Source organism: Lethenteron reissneri, chromosome 44, assembly GCF_015708825.2.
Source record: "Lethenteron reissneri isolate LAM-NWPU_2019-01 chromosome 44, ASM1570882v1, whole genome shotgun sequence".
NCBI lineage: Eukaryota > Metazoa > Chordata > Hyperoartia > Petromyzontiformes > Petromyzontidae > Lethenteron > Lethenteron reissneri.
In genome coordinates, this window is record NC_083822.1 from 8,041,777 (window position 1) to 8,061,560 (window position 19,784).

At 54.9% G+C, this 19,784-nt stretch overlaps 1 protein-coding gene across 1 annotated transcript; it reads right to left on the reverse strand.

The window, feature by feature from the left end:
* Positions 1-4,104: 4,104 nt before the first annotated feature.
* LOC133353426 (F-box/LRR-repeat protein 18-like) lies at positions 4,105-18,902 on the reverse strand. The gene is made up of 7 exons (XM_061569679.1): positions 18,332-18,902; positions 16,404-16,670; positions 15,219-15,506; positions 13,041-14,093; positions 12,581-12,741; positions 11,213-11,434; positions 4,105-4,272 (listed from the first exon to the last, which is right to left on the reverse strand). Exons 1-7 carry the CDS (start codon positions 18,545-18,547, stop codon positions 4,116-4,118), a joined length of 2,364 nt encoding a protein of 787 aa, XP_061425663.1. The 5' UTR covers positions 18,548-18,902; the 3' UTR covers positions 4,105-4,115.
* Between the last annotated feature and the right edge of the window lie 882 nt (positions 18,903-19,784).

The following is a 19,784-nucleotide window of genomic DNA, read 5'->3' on the forward strand; positions in this document are numbered from 1 at the left end:
TAGTCGCGAAAGCCTACATGTTAAACTGACGCCACATGGCCTTTCACGTCCACTGTGAAACAAGACGGTGCGGTGGAATCTTACGTTTGACACAAGCCGCAGTATTAACCAGGGCGGGTGTCCAGCTGGGCTCCAACCGCGAAGCTCTGCAACAAGCAGAAAATGCACCCCTGCTTGGCCATGCTCATTTAAAATGCGAGATGGTCCCAGAGAAGTGGAAACAAGTCTCGAACCAGCTGGGAGGAAAAAAGCAACGAAGCCTCGTATTGAGTAGAACCAAGAGGAAGTTGATGTGGCCCCCAGTGTATGATGTTTATTAATAATGTCCTTTATCTACCCAGAAAGGCCTCGCTGAGTCCCAAGACTCTGTCAGGTGGGACCTGACAAGGTTTCGCAGTAGAGGGCCATGTTGCTGTGTGAGACCCCAATTGAATAATTTGCAGGTACAGGTATAACTGGGTTTATGAAAGGGATGCGAAATTTCGTGAATCGGAATGGCTTTTCCCATTAATACTAGAAATTAGGGATGCGTTTCGGACACTCATTCCAACTCTACTCCTAACCTAAAAATATACACCTATATCACTTTTCACAATACAAAAAATAATAAACAAATATTAAAACTATTAAATAATAATTAATGTAAACCAAAAACGATTAACCTTATCGGGGAACTCACCGAAAGAACTGCACGTGTCAGTGACTGGCAAGGCCATGTGGAGGCGTTGCTGCTGCCCTGTCGGGACACTGTGACGCTGTCGCGGATGGATGTCGCGGATGGATGCCGCGGATGGATGCCGCGGATGGATGCCGCGGATGGATGCCGCGGATGGATGTCGCGGATGGATGTCGCGGATGGATGTCGCGGCCCCCCCGGGTGCTTCTTGTTTGGTCTCATGGCACGTGCCGTAGTGACATTTTGTATACGCGGAAACTCGATTTTCGTTCGTCGAAAAGTGTCCACAATTTGTCAATTGTGTTCACGTGAATTTTCGTAAACCGAAACGTTCAGTTTAGTTTAAGAGTTCGTAAATCGAGGCAGACCTGTACGGTAGTATTTCAGCATTGGGATGTCTGGCCGCCTTTGTCTCCCGGGTTGCGATGTTCACACCTCGCACCAGGTACTCAGGAGGGTCCTGCGACACATGGATGTTTGGCCAATTGCATGAATGAGAGTTTAGCTTCGTGTGGAGAGAAACCACAGGACCAAGATACCCCCCACCCCTCACTCCAAACATACACACACACCGACTCAAAGCTCTGCACAGATGGATTTAAGAATCCACTGCTATACTGACATTTCCATGGTCACCTAGCAGCCCATTGCAACATCTGGTATTACCAAGGAGCCTCCTATTCAAGTACTGACCAGGCTAAATCCTGCCTAGCTTCCGCGATCTTACGAGGTCAGGTGCATGGCTTGGTCGCATTTCATCATCAGCCACAGTCAATCCACGGCTGGATGAGGGCCTCCCCAAACCTAACCCCCTCCTCTCATGGTAACGCGATGTAACAACCCACCCAGCAACTGCACGTGAACCGATTTAATGTCTCCACGATGGACGTGCTCTCGGACACGTGCCATTCACCGGTTGCCACTCCGTTACTATTCTTGACCCTGGTTGTAATTGTCCAGGCCCGAAGCAAGCCGAGTCCAACTGACCCAGGCCAATTCGCATCACCGTGAACAACTCTCCCCCCTACGTGGGCACCAATTCACCCCAATCACCAGAAATCGAGGCGTCACTATGGCCAAAGCCAATGAAACCACCATCACGCCTCGCTACCAACGCTCTCTACCCTCTGCCAGATCCTGCAGTCGACACGCAGCGGACCTCCAAGATCCGCACTAACAGGCATCCCAGCGGCTGCTGTTACAACTCAACACTAAGACTCGTAGACTCGCACAAACCCATGGGCCCACAGACCCGCACAGACCCGCACAGACCCGCACAGACCCATGGGCCCACAGACTCACATAGTGACCCATTGACTAGCAAGTGACTCAGACTCACACAGTCACCCGTAGCCTCACACAGAAACCATTGAGACTCGCACAGAGACCCATAGCCTCGCAATGAGATTCAGAGGCTCGCACAGACACCCATAGATCTGCCCTCACAGTCTCCCACCCTCTCGGTCTTTGGTCTTCTCTTGCCCTTGGTTGCCTGGCTCATATAGATCACTCCGCTGCCCGTGTCGTTACCTGGCACCGCCCCCCCCCCCATCCCTCGACACGCAGCTCCACCCTGGGCCGCCGGTTTTGGCCGAATTACATCTCAGCTCGGCTCGGCAGTCACGTTCTCGTGAACCCACAACGATTCGATGAATTATCACGATTTAGAAATGGGTTCTTTGTCTCGTATGAATTGCTATTTCGAGTTTCGTGTTTTGTTCGTGTGCCAGTTGGTTGCTCCTTTCTAGTCTCGGGTAATCCGTGCAAACTACATGCAAATGTCGTGCATATTTACATGGAAATTGCATGCAAAGCAATAATGCATACGCGAATGTTATATTTAGGCTAACGAAGGCAGCACACATGCTGCAGTCGGCAGGTGTTTTTTTTTTATAGATTCTTGAATCGAATAATAACCCTGGATCGTGACTCGTTATTAAATCGCAGGTGGGGGACGGGGTGGGAGGGGGCGCCCTGAATCCATCTAGGTGAGGCACGTCGCTCACTCCATTTCTCCTCCTCTGTAAACAAACGTCTCGTTCTACCCAAGAGCAACGATACACAACAAATAATATTAAACAATTAGAATATGACATGTAATCCCCATGGACATATATCCCCAGGAACTAATAATTACAAGGAAATTAGTATTGCTTTCACCACTACATATTTGTACCCCCCCCCCCCCAAGTTAAGTGAGGGTTAAGGTCTTGGGGTTATTATTAGGGGTAAGGTGGTTACAGATTTAGGAGAAAGTTCTACATTTGTTAGGACAAAGTTAAGATCCGAGATATGCAAGATATTTTCACAGTTATGGAGGACTTCTCGCTGGAGACTACACAACCAGCATCACCAGGTGTTTCAGAAGAGCTCAGATCTCGCGAAAACAAAAACTATCAACCCCTGAGCTCTTGGTATTACCCGATGATGCCGGTCGGAATCTCCTACAAAACGTTCCAGATGTTTCTTGCTCGCTTTTCAATCCTCCGCCAGTTTTGCTGACGAACCGAGCCACTGTGGAACCTTTTGTACGGATATGTTAAACTTCTTTTGCACCGTACGTAGCCAACCGCGCTAATCAGAGGTGCGGGGGAAGGACGATCAGCAATAAGCAGTTTTAAAGAATGTAGTTTTCAATCCATTGCCCACGAGGTGACCCACTCGATTTAATTGGCTCTCTCATTGGGCGGTGAAGAGTGTTAGTTAAGAAAAAAAATCTACGTTATACCTCCACGACAATCTAACTCAAAATCAACGAATTATCAATCATTAATGTCGGTGGTAAAAGCCGACGTATGAAATTTATATTAAGACGTTAAACCGTACAAAAAAAAAGCAAGGTGAAGCAACTTCCCGTAAGTTGCGTAAGTTAGTCTTAAAACGTAGCGCGTTTCTGAAAACACATGGATACAGACCTACTCACAAACTCATGTTGAAGACTCCTTTGTGACACGCAAAAATAATACGGGGGTATAAATAATAATCAGGTGAAGCAATATTCCCGAACATTAGTTCCTCGGTCACACAGATAAATCTCATCGGATGAAAGCGTCTCCTGTATTCTCCGGCACTGGCTCCTGAATCCGGCCGGGTGGCTCAGCGGTCGAGCGAGCGGCTCTCGCCATGGGAAGGCCGCGAGTTCACATCCTGGTTGTGGGCGTTGACTCAGCCCAGCATCCCTCCCTCCGGGGTCGATAAAATCAGTACCACTTTGCGGCGAAATCAACGGCGGTCGTTCAACTGAAAGACTCGCCTTAGGATCGTGCGATGTCCACCACTGGCTCTGCAGGGCTGTACAACACAAGAGAGATGAGCACGATGCCTCAGTGCTGATGCCGGGCTCCTGAATATTCCCAAATATGTAGCTGCAACACCCATACCCACCCACTGCCACCCATTGCCCCGCACCCCTCCGCCACCCACCCCCCTTCATCTCTCGTCAGTGCCACAGTCCGGGCGGCTCCTGAGCGACGTGCGAGCGGAAGAGGGTGAAGTCGTCGAGGTGCGAGAGCGGCAGCGAGCGGATCACCTCGCCCAGGAGGTCGTGCATGAGCGGGAAGACGGCGACGCTGAGAGCTGGGCGCGACGGGCACACGCTGAAACAAAGACAAAGATCACCCATATCGCCTTAACAGACTGGAGGAGCAAGCGCCGTTAGCGAGTAGTGCTTATGAAGGCCGGCACGGCACATGGGAGAGTTGGGTGGCCAACACTGTGCCCGGCCACCTTTGTCTCCCTCGTAGCGATGTTTACACATTGCACCAGGTACTCATTTGAGGCCGAGTCGACCTAAGGGAGGCCCAGGACCAGTTCAGATAATTGTCAGTGGTGTTGGCTGCGAGGGGGAATCGAACTCGGCTCGGCGGGTTTGGAGTGCAGCGCGCTAAGCGCTACACTACCGCTCCCCACATACACACACATTTACACATACCGAGCATCTAACCGGACCTAACCCAGCTGCAAAACAACACACACACGTTAACACATCACACACGGCCTGCCCTTGTTGAAATAACACCGCGGGTGTCTCTCAAGTCCAGCGCAAAGCACACGGCGCGTACGTTTCACGGCGGAGATGCACAGGCCGTATTAACCAGGGCGGCCGCTCGTTTCGAGCGGCGAACTTCGCGCAATAAGCGACGAGCGCACCACCACCAGCACTGCCACGTGGCCTCGCCAGTCAAGGCTCTTCCACCGAGAGCGTGGAACGGGGGGGGGCGGGTGAGCCGGGGGGGGGGGGCTTTCAGATGGAGGACAGAGGGAGCCCCGGGCGGGGGGGGGGGCGCGAGGTTGAGCGAAGAACCGTCTGTCGCGACGTGCGTTTAATCAACATTTGATTGTTTAATCCCAGTCCCAGAGGCCCTCATCTTCCTTCCTAGACTCTAGCAGCCCGCCCCCCCCCCCTTGCCAGCCGACATCAGAGCGATCTCCCGCATCCCCCCCCACACACCCACCCCCTGCCGCCCCCACCACCACCGCTGCTTCTTCAGCTATCAGCAGGTCCAGCTGCTGCTGCTGCTGCTGAAGAGACGCAGGAATTGCCTCTTCCGCAGAGAAGTGTGTTTGTCATTCAAGGAAGGAGGGGGAACAGACGAACAGGGTTGGTGGTGGCAGTCTTGGTTGTGGTGGAGGTTGCCGTGGGGGTGGAGGTTGCTGTGGGGGTGGTGGTAGTTGTTGCTGTGGGGGTGGTTGTTGTGGTGGTGCAGGTTGCTGTGGGGGTGGTTGTTGTGGTGGTGGTGCTGGAGGTTGCAGTGGGGGTGGTGGTTGTTGTTGTAAGGCTGGTGGTGGGGGTTGCTGTGGTGGTGGGGGTTGCTGTGGGGGTGGTTGTTGTGGTGGTGCAGGTTGCTGTGGGGGTGGTTGTTGTGGTGGTGGTGCTGGAGGTTGCAGTGGGGGTGGTGGTTGTTGTTGTAAGGCTGGTGGTGGGGGTTGCTGTGGTGGTGGGGGTTGCTGTGGGGGTGGTTGTTGTGGTGGTGGTGCTGGAGGTTGCAGTGGGGGTGGTGGTTGTTGTTGTAAGGCTGGTGGTGGGGGTGGTTGTGGTGGTGGGGGTTGCTGTGGGGGTGGTGGTTGTTGTGGTGCTGAACGTTGCTGTGGGTGTGGTTGTTGTTGTGGTGCTGGAGGTTGCCGTGGGGTTGTTGCTGTGGTGGTGGTGGTGCTGAAGGTTGCTGTGTGGGGGGGGGGGGGGGGGTGATTGCTGTGCTGGAAGTTGCTAATGACAAGGTCATATTTTACTTTGCAGTGTTTAACCATGTGCGGTAAATCTATGGCACTGTCTGTACAGCCTTGAGGCCAAGGTTAAGCACAGGATCTTGTTTTAAATAAAGTATTTTATTCTATTTGTGTAAAATAAAGGGGAGGGGGAACGGTGGCGCAGTGGCTAGCGCATTGCACCAGCATGGTGAAGTATGGTCAGTTAACTCCCAGGACACAGAGGCCTTTCATCCAGCAGTGGATTGACAAAGGGCTGTTTTAGCTGTGGGCTTGCACATCCACAGCTTCGGAGGCAAGGGCTGCTGGAACACGGAGAGATTTGTAAAACTCCCAAACGAGGTTCATCTTCACAGTCAATACGACGTCTGTAACTTGTGCATGTTCTGTTCCACGTGTTTCTTGGTGCAATTGAAATAAACCAAGGGGCAAACTAAATACAGTACGTGGGTTCACTGTGTTCTCCAGCGTACAGTATCAAGTGAGTATAATTATCATCTGCTACGAGTGTATTTGGGAGTTCGATTATCTCAAACCGGTCCCGGGGGCTCCCCTAGGTCGACTCAGCCTCAAAAATGAGCACCTAGTTTGGTTTGTCAACATTAGCACTGGGTGGCGTGGTGCTGCCCTTCATAGGTGCTCGCTAAAAGAACTTGCCCCAAACACTCTGTTGAAGGCTATGGGGGGGGGGGGGGGTGTAATCTTTGTCGTATAACTTCATTGACACCAGGCACAAATTCGTGGTGCGTCTTACTTTCCAGAGCGTCTTATAATCCGCAGAATATACGCCGCGATCATTTGTAGGTTCGCCGATCGAACCTGGAAAATTGCCGACACACAGATGGGCCTGCCCACCCTCCGGTGTCTCCGCTGGATAACCGCAGCGCGATGTCTCACGCGCTCTGCAAGACAGATGGCGGTGTCGTGTTTACGGTTCACAACAACCCGCAGTATCAAGCGTATGTATGTATCTATCATCAACATCGATCTTAAAGCGACGTAAGGAATTAAACAAAAGACGGACAAAGCGGCGACAAAAACGGGCACCGGCGATCGGTCACGAGGCAGACATCTGTCCTCGTTTAAGAAGAATAAAATCACCAGCGGAAAGACAATCCAGGAGCACAATAGCACGCAAGGAATCATGGGAAAGCTTGGGGCGGCATGGGGGGGGGGGCATGGGGTGGGTGAGGGGTGGGTGCAGGTAGGCCTCGGCAAGGTAAGGTAAATTACCTTTATTACCGGGTAAAAGGGTAAAGGTAAAGGTTTCGACATGCCAAGGGGTAAGGTAAAGAGTAGGGTAAAGGTAGCTCAGAAGAATTACCCGGTAGAGTAAGGGTAGGGCGAATAATTACTGGTAAATACAGTACCTTGTTTACCGCTAAAAGTTCCGTGGCGCAGTGACGCAATCCGTGGCCTCCATTTTAAAGTGATGGCGGAGCACATGGAGACGGTCCACGTTCTTGAGGTCGAGGTACTAGAGGACGAGGATGCCAGCAACGGCTTTTTTGGGGTTGCTGCGAACAGCAATCGAAAGAGGCAGCGGTATGCGTTCCCGTGGGAGCACACACACGATTGGATGGAGGGTGATCCGCATGCACAGCAAGGGAAGCGGCAGTGCGTGCGCTGCCGCAAGTGGTTTTCCACCCACACGAACGCGTCGGGGTGGAAAGCCCACCTCAAGAAACACAACGTGCTCGCCCCAGGCAGCGAGGTCGGGACGTTGGCGTCGGCGAGCCGCCTAATACAGCAAACGCTGAGCCGGCCAGCAATCCCAGATCGCCTCCTGGAAAGTTTGAGAACGCGGTGGTGGATTTTGTTATCCAAGGTGCAATCTCTTTGCGAGCCGCCGGCAGCGACAAGTTCAAGACCTTGGTCAACACATTGACGCCGGGATACGAGGGCCCATCGACCCGCACCATCATTCGCAGGATTGTCGAGCATCACGCCATCATGCTGACCATCGTCGGGGCGTTCTTCTCCAACCTGAACGTCGCCATCTCGCTCACCATCGACGGGTGGTCGAACCGCAACCTGAAGGGATTTCGGATGGTCACGGTGCACTGGATCGACAGCAAATCTGGTGCGTCAAAATCCATGCTGCTGACACAATCCTCGATGTGCAGTCCGGAAGGGGTGTCGGCAAGCGCATTGGGGCCACTCTGTTTGAGCACCTCCAAAGCCTCGGGCACAATATCTCGACCAAGCTGCTCGCTGTCACCAGCGACAATGGCTCCGATGCGAACAGTGCTGTCAAGACGTTGTTCGCCCTGGTCAACGTGGACGCCGGATATGAGCAGTTGCGGGCTTGCCACCATATTCGATGTGCGGATCATTCCGTCCAGATCGGCGTCGTCCAAGTTCTAAAACTGATCAAGTCAACAAATGCCAAACTGTGCAAGGCGCTCGTCAATATCAGGTGCAGCAAGGTCGTCCGGCAGTCGTACCGCCACGAGGCCGAGATCGCCAAGCTCGCCAGCAAGGAGCCGACGCACCAGGACTCGCCGACCAGGTGGCATTCGACGTTTGACATGGGCGACGACGCCATCAAGAAGCGTGTCCCATTGGACATTATCATGGCGCGCTTCCAGGATGTGATCGGTGTCGGTGCTTTATCTGAACTGCAGTGGGCAAACATCGAGGGCGTGACAGCATTCCTGCGAATGCCGCGCCAGGTCATGGCCTCGTTGTCGGCGGACCACAATTCGACATTGGATCTCGTGCCGGTGACGATGGAGCACCTCGTCCGTCATTGTGATCACGGTGAAGCCGCCCTTAGAGCGATTGTTATTATATACTGTACCATATACAGCAGTGTGATATACATTAGGGTGGGTAGAATAATACATAGTGTAATATTACAATGTATGGTTAATAGCAATACAGTATATACTTTAACGTTGGGTTTGTCTATGGCAGTATATAGTACGGTGTAGACTCGTGTGATGTAAGAGAATAAAGTTTAGATGGAAGCATATTATATTTTTTACGACATAGAATTGTAATGTATTACTTACTGTTAGTAACTCAGCTTATTGTAGAGTATATTTAGTATACTGATGATACTATGTAGTTTATACTTTAGTTGTTTACGTGGTGGGTTTAGTTACTGCAGCTACATACTATTAACACTCCTTCCCTTTATTAATGCTACCCCTATCCCCTCCCTGTGATGCTGCTAATCCTGCATAATGCACGGGCATAAGTAGTACTAATCACATACCTGCATTTCCCATATCCCCTCCCTTTGATGCTGCTAAACCTGCATAATGCACGGGCATAAGTAGTACTAATCACAAACCTGCATTTCCCATATCCCCTCCCTTTGATGCTGCTAATCCTGCATAATACACGGGCATAAGTAGTACTAACCACATACCTGCATTTCCCATAAATATGCTAAATTCCTTTTGATATGCAAATTATTTTGTCAAGGCGCCCTTTCCCCCCCTTCCAACCCAGATTAAATATACGCTCCAAGCATGGTGCTGTTTCATTCAGACGCTGTCTCCCCGACAGACCTGGTCTTCACCTGAGGACGACTGCTTGCGTTGTGGCCGAAACGTCGTGAGAATTATTTTATTATGTTTTATTTTTATTATTTTATTATTTCCATTCTACGTGACTTTACCGAAAGAACCAAGAAGATGAATCCCTGCAGTCACGAAAGCTTTAAATCGAAAAATGAATAAAGCGCTCTAACTAGCATTTATCGTAAAAAAAAATGTCCATGTTTTTTACCCCAGTAATTACCCTGTAATCGCGAAATTTGTATGGGATAAGGGTAAAAGGTAAGGTAAAGGTAGGCTCGTTCTTTTTTACCTTTTACCTTACCTGCTAAAGGATAAAAGGTAGGGTAGCGCGATTGTATTTGTGGTAAGGTAAAAGGTAGGGTAAAGTTTCTCTTGTTTTTTTTACCGTTTAACTTTTACCTTACCTTGCCGAGGCCTAGGTGCAGGGGTGGGTGGACGGGAGATGCAGGTGACGAGGAGCAAGGGGTGGTGGTGGCAGTTGGTGGGGGAGGATCGTGGTACGTGGCGGTATCAGGGGTCTTTGCAGGAAAAAGGGGGTACCGGGAGGTGGGGGGGGAGATGGGGAAGTGGGGATAGGGAGCGGGGTGGGGGCTTGAGTGTAGGAGTCAGGGAGGGGGGGGGTTGCAGAGATGGGGGAAGGGAGTGCTGTAGGAGGGCGGGGGAGCGGAGTTGGGGGCGGGCAGTATCTGCATCCTGTCCCAGACTGAACTTGGGGCGCTGGCTTATCTCTCGCCAGCCACATGACGCTGTTGTTGACACAGCATTGTGGTGTCGGTGGTGGATGGGAGAGTAATGGTGGTAGTGGAGACAATGCTGGTAGTGGTAAACAGGGTGGTGGTGGTAGCAGAGATGGGGGTGGCTGGTGGTGATGGGTGTCGTGGTCGCAGAGTTGGTGGTGGTGGTGAAGATTGTGGTAGTGGTGGTAGCAAGTGTCGTCTTGGTGGAGATGGGGGTGGTAGTGATGAAGATGGGGGTGGTTGATGGTGATGGGGGTCGTGGTGATGCAGATTGTGGTGGTAGTGGTGATGGTGGGGCGGGTGGTGGTGATGGTGGGGCGGGTGGTGGTGGTAATGGCAGTTTTTCTAGTGGAGGATGTTATGACCAAGGCCACGTTTTTTTACCGTTGTATTGTCAGTAAATCTACAGCAATGTTTGTGTGGCCTTGAGAGAAACAATTAATTCGTGAATTCTCGGCTCGCAAGACTCGTGCAGGCACGTGTAGCATTTACGGATGTTGCGGCTTTCCCAAATTTTCATTCCCCAACTCCAAAGCATTCCCATCGTCCATTGGGATCACGCACACAGCAGCGATCACCGCCCCCCCACCGGCAGACGAAGCCCGCTTGCCGGCCAGGTGCCGAGTCACCTTGTGCCACACAGGGACAGCTGCAACTGGGGGTGCGACCTTTGAAATGTGTTGATATGTGAGATGTAATGCACTCCGAGATGATGCCCCCTCCTGCATATAGGAGGGCGGTACATCGAAAACAAAATCGTTATCATCTCTGCCATCGTTATTACGACAATCAACATTACCCTCATCATCATTATCTGTCGTCATCATCACTAACTCACCCACTTACCCACCCACTTAATCACCCTCCCACCCACTGAATGACTCACTCACAAACCCACCAACCCACTCACCAACCCAGCCACTCACCCACCCATTCATTCATTATTATTGCAGTCAATCATCGTCGCTATAGTTATCTTGTCATCATCACATTATCGTCATCATCACCGCTACCACCACTACCACCGGCGGCCCCTGCCTCCTCCTCACTCCCATGCTCACCTCCTCATGATGGCCTTCTGCAGCTCCTTGCAGGTGACGCGCGTGTCGCCCGTGAAGAGGTGGCACACGACGAGGTGGGGCGAGGCGGCGACGAAGTGGAGGGCGACGTCGGGCTCGGGCAGTCCGCCCCCGCGCGACACCACGCACAGCCGTTGCAGCTCGGGGCAGCGCAGGAGAGCCCGGAAAAACGTGGCGCCCGCACTCACGTATGGCTGCTCCAGCCTGTGCCGGAGACAAGGGTGGGTGGGTGTGGGTGGGTGTGTGTGGGGCTAGGTGGGTGTGTGGGGGTGGGGGTGGAGGGGCGCTACGAACCCAGCGATCCAGGTTCGATTTCTACTCATGGCCACCACGAGTGACGATTATCTGAACCAGTCCTGGGCCTGCCCGAGGTCCACACGGCCTGAAATGAGTACCTGGTGCAGTGTGTAAACATCGCCACTGGGGAGACAAAGGCGGCCGGGCGTGGTCCTTACCACCCATCCCCTCGTGCACTGTTCCTGGCCTTCACGGGAGTTCTCGCGAACAGCACTTGCTCCAACAGTCTGTCAAGGCTGTACGAGGGATCTTTGTCTCTATTGGATGCGTCGGAAGGCGTATGGGTGGATGGCGGTCCTCGGCATCACCGTTTGCGTTGCAGTCGCACGATCGTCAAGGTAATTTGTTATAAACGGCCGTCTCCCGAAAGGCTCACGCCTGCAGACGGACGCCATAAGACGCCACGCCCGGTGGCCCATTGCCGCCCTACGGCTGCCTTTTCCGCTTGGGCACCCGTGCCGAGCCGAGCCAGGGCCATTTTTTTCAGTGCCGTGACGTGCCGATCCCCGGCGACAGAAACCTTCAGGTCGAGGGTTTGAATGGATCGCAGCGGCGGTGGCCTTTATCGCGTCACTGGCCCGAAAAGACTCGCACCGACGCCAACAGACTCGCACAGAGACCCACGGACCCACGTAGTCCAACAGACTCGCAAAGGCCAAAAGACTCGCTTATAGGCCAATAGACTCAGAGGTGCATACACCCACAAAGGCTTATAGACTCATACAAAGGCCTATAGACTCGTACAGAGTCCCGCAGACTCTCACAGAGGCCCACAGAGTCTCGCAGAGGCCCTGCGATAAGGATTTGAGACTGTGCATGTGTGGGGGTTTAAGTTGCAGGCAGAGCTGCCCAGAGGTTTCTTGCGGCCTGGGGGAAAATGGCGCGCGGGCTCGCTCATCTCCTCATCCCCCAGGTCCATTGTGGGGTCCAGAGCAAATATCCCCTGTTGTGCACCCTGGCGGCGCTGTTTGCAGGGGCAATATCATCGTCGTCATCGTCGTGATCGTCGTGATCGTCATCGTAGCCGATCGTACGCCTGGGGGGGGAACTCACCGAAAGCTGTGCAGCCTCTGGCACAGCGCCAGCGCCTGGCACAGCGCCGGCAGGTACGTGGCGTGCGCAGGTTTGCCGATGTTCGCCAGGGACAGCTCCTGCAGGTGCCGGCAGCCCCGAGCGAGTGCCACCAGCCCGGTGCCCGTCACCACCTCGGGTGCCTGCCGGGGCAAGGTCGGTGGGGGCACAGGCAAGCCGAAGGTGGTTCCCGTTGTCGTTCGAGCGATCCGTTGGGATCTTAGTTGGAAAATGGGTGAGCTAACCCAACTGGCACTCGCTTGCTTGCTCCCCCATTTACTAATTCGCTTCTTCACTCACCTGATGACTGACCTACTTGCCCACCCACCCATTCATTCGCACACCCACCGACCAATCCCATCATTTTCTCACTCGCTCACACGTCAGCCAGGAACCGGCTGCCCCGCCAGCCGGGCGCAACCCCTCGCCCCCCCCCGGGTACCTGCGCCACCGTGAGCCGGCGGAGGTTCGGTAGCTGCCCGATGAGCGCCATCTCTGCGTCCCCGAACGCCGTGCCGTGCCCGCAGTGCCGCACTTGCTGGTTGGCCATTTCGAACCGCGGCAAAGCCGACACGAAGTTCGACGACACCAGCTCCAACTCGCGCAGCTGCGGCAGCCGAGACACCAATCCGGCAAACGGGCCAGCGTCGGCGGGGTCACCGGCTACGCCGAGCAACGCAACCGCCGGTGCCTCCGCCGCCGTCAGCGGCGCAGTCCTCATGACCCGCATCTTCTTGTCAAATCCGCGCGCCGGCATCTCCGGCGCCGCCCTCGGCGGTTCCGCCCGTTGTTCCGCTGATCCCGCGGCGTCTCCGCCGGATCGCAGACTCGGGCCGCGCCGGCGCACGTACACCGCCGGCGCCCGCCCACCAGCGGGCGCGTGCCCCGCCGGGGAGCTCGACGACACGGCGCACAGCGGCAACGCGAGCGAGCGCAGGCGGCGCAGGCGGGACAGCGCCCGGCACAGCTGCCCGGGCGCCGGCGGCGACAGCGGCAGGTGGACGTGGGCGCCGGCCAGGTTGAGGCTGCGCAGGCCGCGGCGGCACACGCGCGTCAACGCGTCCAGGAAGGCCACGGAGGCCTGCTCCGGGCGCTGGACCCCGAAACGGCCGAACGCGAAACCGCTCAGGTTGAGCGTCACCAACGAGCGGGCCGGGCTGGCGGCGTCGCCGTCGTGGTCACCGTCGTCGTCGTTGCCGTGGCCCTCGTCTTCACGATCGGCGGCACGAGCTCCGTCATCCCCGTCACCGCGGGCGGGGCCTGGCGCCGGCAGGGCGAGCATGTGCGCCAGGTCGAGGCTGCGCAGCGAGCAGCGCGGGAGGATGAGGTGGCGGGGCCGGCGCAGGCGGACGGAGCGCAGCGCCGAGCCCTCGGCGAGCCAGGAGCGAGGGAGCTGCAACGACGCGAGGTCGTCACTCTCGGCCACCGCCGACAGGAAGCCCGACATCCACGGAGTGAGCTCCGGGAAGCCGCAGGGCACTGACAGCACGAACGTCTGTCCAAGAGCGAGAGGTTGCATATCATCCATCGTCAGCATCGTCATCATCGTCATTAGCCAAGATCCATCTACTTCTGAATTCCACCTCCGAGAATTAACGTATAGGTCATGTGACCGATCGGGCTATCGCCGTCTCGTGAAGACGTGTGGCGATACGGCACTCCGCTCTGCCTGTAATTCATAACCCACCGAGAGAGAGAACGAACGGAGCAGTGAAGGAGTCACCTCCCAATCACAAATGACGTGGTGGAGGGGGGGCGGAAGGGGGTAGCAGTGGAAGAGTGACCGAGTGAACAACGGCTGGCTACGGAGGGATGGCAGCTGCAGAACAGGGGCTGCCACCTCCCAATTTACTGGCGGGGGCAGGAATGGGGCCAGAGGACTGAGAGGCGGTGGGGTGGTGGTGGGTGGTGGGGGGTGGGGGGTGGTGGTGGGTGGTGGGGGGTGGTGGGGTGTGGGGTGGTGGTGGGTGGTGGGGTGGTGGTGGGTAGTGGGGGGTGGGGTGGTGGTGGGTGGTGGGGTGGTGGTGGGTGGTGGGGGGTGGGTGGTGGTGGGTGGTGGTGGGTGGTAGTGGGTGGTGGTGGTGGGTGGTGGGGGGTGGGTGGTGGTGGTGGTGGTGGTGGTGGGTGGTGGTGGTGGGTGGTGGGGGTGGGTGGTGGTGGGTGGTAGTGGGTGGTGGGTGGTGGGTGGTGGTGGTGGGTGGTGGGGGGTGGGTGGTGGTGGGTGGTGGGGTGGTGGTGGGTGGTGGGTGATGGTGGGTGGTAGTGGGTGGTGGGTGGTGGTGGGTGGTGGTGTGGTGGTGGGTGGTGGTGTGGTGGTGGGGGGTGGGTGGTGGTGGGGTGGTGGGTGGTGGGGTGGTGGTGGGTGGTGGTGTGGTGGTGGGTGGTGGGGGGTGGGTGGTGGTGTGGTGGTGGGTGGTGGTGTGGTGGTGGGTGGTGGGGGGTGGGTGGTGGTGGGGTGGTGGGTGGTGGGGTGGTGGGGTGGTGGGGTGGTGGTGGGGTGGTGGGTGGTGGTGGGGGGGTGGTGGGGGGTAGGTGGTGGTGGGGTGGTGGGTGGTGGTGGGTGGTGGTGGTGGGGGGTGGTGGTGGGGGGGGAGCGTGGGTTCGCTCGCCATGCCGCTACCTCGATGCCGCTGGGCGGGCGCGACGGCAGCGACGAGAGGTAGATGCGCGCCACGTCCTGGTTGCTGAAGCCGGGCGCCAGCCGCACGGCGAACACGCGCAGGTGCCGGTAGCACGGTATGTTGCTCTGGCCCACCATGAGCTGCGCGGGGGGCAGCGCCCCCCCGACCTCGTCGCAGTCGGGGATCTCGAGGCGCAGCAGCAGGGTGCGCACGGCGACGCAGCACGGCACCACGCCGTACGACGGCGTCAGCAGGGTCTGGCGCAGCTCGGTGATGCGCGCCAACGCCTGCCAGCGGCGGCGGTGGTGAGATCGCGAGGGGGAAGATGTGCGAGAGAGGTGTGAGAGCGTGCGTGAAGTATCGTGTGGCGCGCTGATCTAACAGTGAAGTGCAAAGCTCAAAAGTGATTTCCTGCTGGAATCGGCGGCAAGGAGGTGTTAGCTTCTTGTTTACAGCCCCTACCCGCTGGTGGAATTTTCACTTGACTATGACGGGGGTGAGTCTATCCCCCCGACAAAGTAGTACCTATTTTATCGACCATGGAGGAAGAGACACTGGGCTCAGTCAACTCGCGACCTTTTCCGATTGTGAGCCGCTCGCTCTACCGCCGGAAGCACCTGGCCGGTTCTGGGCCAGCCGATTATTCAGAACGACGACAAAAACAACGATGGAAAATAAAACCGGAATTTGCACAGCGCTAACGACTATAAAAACTATGAACATTTTTTATTTTACCAGGTAAGGCCCACTGAGCTATATAGCTCTTTTTCAGAAGCGACCTGGCCATCACAAATAACGAAGTGGCTTATCACGTGGAACGTTATAGCAGCGAAATACTCTAAAAGCATGTTACTAAATGTGGAGGGAAAAACCGGAGGACCCGGAAAAAAATCCACGCGACCATGAAGAGAGAAAGAGACGTGCAAACTCCAAATATACAACCGGCGTCAGGGTCGGGATCGAACCCACGACCTCCTGCAGATAACGTCTCGCCACAGCGACGCCCCAAACAAACCTAAACGCTAAACAACACAACGGAGGATCGGCGCAACCTCGGCACCACACCAGTGCGGAAAAAAACGTGGCGGTGCTGGACGGGGCCCGTCCACCTATGGCCACCAGAGTGGGGCGGGTGGGGGGTGGCGGAGGCAACCACGACAACAACGGCGACGACCGCTACCCACCGCGCGGGCCTCCGCTCCGAGCCGCGCAGCGTCGAAGCCCGGGCGCACGTCGATGGCGAGCGAGGCGAGTGCCGGGGCACCGCCGAGGATGCGGTCCAGACGCGTCGCGGTGAGAGCGCAGCCCGTCACGTCCAGCCGCACCAGTGAGCGGCAGCGGCACACCGCGTCCAGCACATTCGCCGACAGCCAGTAGCAGCCGCCCAGGTCGAGGTTCTGCACGCCCGGGCGCGCGCACTCCAAGATCTCGCGGACGTCTTGATCGGTCACCTGGTCCCGGGTGGGTGGGTGGGAGGGTGTCGACGGGAAGAGCAGAGAGAAGGGACGTGGTGGTGATGTGTTTCTTATACTCATAGCACTATCAATGTTTTGTTTTTCTATACGTAGGCTTTCCCGTTCAAAACCGTCATTCGGAATTGGTTTCTTTTGGGTTATACATTTTCAAGCCTAACGCTCCACCATCCAGCGACAGATCCAATCAAATCACGTTGTTATGTCATGGGAAAATATGTCACATTGGTTTGGTTTATAAACAAAACCGGAGGAGGAATGTTGGAGCAGCAAGGAAATATGTTGACAATATTTTATGTGATGCTTAACTGGAGATTACAACCAGCAAGATCAGTGGAGCTTTGTTAACACTCGATGTATAAATAGGGGACTGCAGAGCTTGGCAGTTATTGGCACCGGCTCGCCGCCTGGCTGGATGACAGCAAGTGGCAAATTGTCACTTACTTTGTGTGGTATACAGAAGTTTTGTGGGTTCCATCCTGACCCTGACGCTTGTATATTTAGAGTTTGCATGTTCTCCCCCCTTGGCTGCGTGAATTTTTCAGTTTTTTTCCCTCCACACTTAGAATCAACACGCGTTCAGAGTGTTTGACTGGCTATACATTTCCACGTGATTAGCCACTTTGTTGAGCGATGATTTGTTGCCAGGCTGCTTCTGAAAAAAAGCTACACACCTCGTAAGCAATTGCGAGAAGCAATTTCATAAACGATAACACAATATAGCTGTCAAAAAAAAAAACACATTCTCTTTTTTTTATATTGTCGATGCTGGTTCGATCTCCTGGCGTGGCGGTCTGGACAAAAAAATGTCCACGCTTCCCAAATCCCCCGTGCGCCTCCGTCTCCCGCCTCTCCCAAGATGCACGGCCAACGAGGGCAGAGCCGGCCACGTCGCCTCCAGACGGGGGCTCTCAGGAGCCGGCAGCAGGGCGAGCAAGGGATTGCAGAGCTGCGCCTTTGGCTTAGCCGAGGACATTTCACGAAGCGATGGACGCAACCGCTGAAAGGTGGGCGAGGACTTGTGAGTCGGGACTTATCGGCGTGTGGCACTACCACCAGAGTACATGCTACTGAACAATAATCCTACATTATTGCACCCTATATTCCTCGAATTCCATGAAGATATATTTTTTATATAGGTATATAATGGAAGTAAAAAGTTTTCATGGACATGGAAAATGAAGACGAGGTACAGCTGTTTCGTATTGAAACTAATCACTCAAGTGGGCCACAACAAGTCAAGACTAGCGGGGCACGGCCGTGAAATGTCACCAGGCCGGTGGTGGTGGCAGTGGCAATGGCGGTGGTGGTGATGATGATGGTGGTGATGATGATGATGGTGGTGATGGTGGTGATGATGGTGATGATGATGGTGGTAGTGATGGTGGTGATGATGATGGTGGTGATGGTGATGATGATGGTGATGGTAGTGATGATGGTGGTGGCGGTGGTGGTGACGGGTGATGGTGGCGGCGGTGATGATGGTGGTGGTGGTGATGAAGGTGGTGGCAGTGGCGATGATGGTGGTGGCGATGATGATGGTGGCGGTGAGTGTGATGGTGGCAGTGGTGGTGGTGCCAGTGATGGTGGTGCCCGTGGTGGTGCACAACGGCCCCCGCGAGCAGCCTGCACCCCCAAACCTGGTAGACTCCGCTCAGCTTGATGTCGGCGAGGAGGCTGCGGTCCACGCTGAGAGCCCGGAGCTTCTGGTTGACCTTCCTCACGCTGCCCAGCAGGTCGGGGCAGGGCACGAAGCTGAGCACGTGGAGCAGCACCTCGTCGCTGAGCCCCATGAGCGATGGACCCTCGCTGCTGCTGCTGCTGCTACAGCTGCGACCTGGGATGTCCACTTCCATTACAAACCACAACCGTGACCTCCGATCGGCACGGTTGCCTACGTACGGCGCCAAAGAAGTTCAACGTTACGCGCTGGGGTGCCTGTCGTCTCTCCCAGGGCTTCTCCTCTCTCCACGTCTCTGCCTGGATACCTCCGCGTCGATCACACCTCTTCTCTCCCCGTGTCTCCCGACATCCCTGCCGCTCTCCCCTATCGACCGTCTCTCCACGTGTCTCTCCTCCCTGCGTCTCTCCCTCCTCTCTCCCCGTATCTCTATGTCTCCCCGTCTCTCTTTCCGTCTCTCCGTATCTCCCTCCTCTCTCCACGTCTCTCTCTCTCTCCCGGTATCTCTGTCCCCCCGTCTCTCCCCGTGTCTCCACTCTCCGATCAGCTGTTCCAGCCACGCGGGTTTTTTTGTGCCGTCAACTACTTCCGAGACGCAGGTGACGTCACGACCCGCGAGGGGTCGTCACCGCGAGCCGAGCAATCGCGAGCGCTTCGCTCGCTACCACCAAGGGTGTGGGAAAAAAAACTATTTAGTTTTTTGGCAAATTTTATTGGGTTATTGGTTTTATTTATTTAAAAAGATTTAGTTTTTTTGGCAAATTTTATTGGGTTATTGGTTTTATAAAAAAAACTATTTAGTTGTTTTGGCAAATTTTATTGGGTTATTGGTTTTATTTATTTAAAAATATTTTTTGTTTCGGCTAATTTTATTGGGTTATTGGTTTTATTTGGCAAATTTTATTGGGTTATTGGTTTTATTTATTTAAAAAGATTTTGTTTTTTCGGCAAATTTTATTGGGTTATTGGTTTTATTAAAAAAAATATTTAGTTTTTTTGGCAAATTTTATTGGGTTATTGGTTTTAATAAAAAAAAACTATTTAGTTTTTTCGGTAAATTTTATTGGGTTATTGGTTTTATTTATTAAAAAAGATGTCGAAAAAAAAACCACGGTTTTAATCCGGCAAGTCAAGTTGTCGTCAATCGGCGGCAGAGTCATCGGATTCGCTGTCCTCTTCGATCATCTCGATCGCGCCGTGGAAGAAGTCGTGAATGTTGCTCTCGATGAAGACGGCCTTCTCCAACGACGCCACGCTCGGGCTGCACCTCCTCAGCTCGGAGTGAACGAAGGCCGTGGTGGAGAAGACGTTCCTCTCGGATGCGGCGCTGTACGTGGCGATGCTGGACAGCTCCACGGCGAATTTGCGCCACTCACGGCCATCGGACAGCCAATAATAATACTCCATCGGCG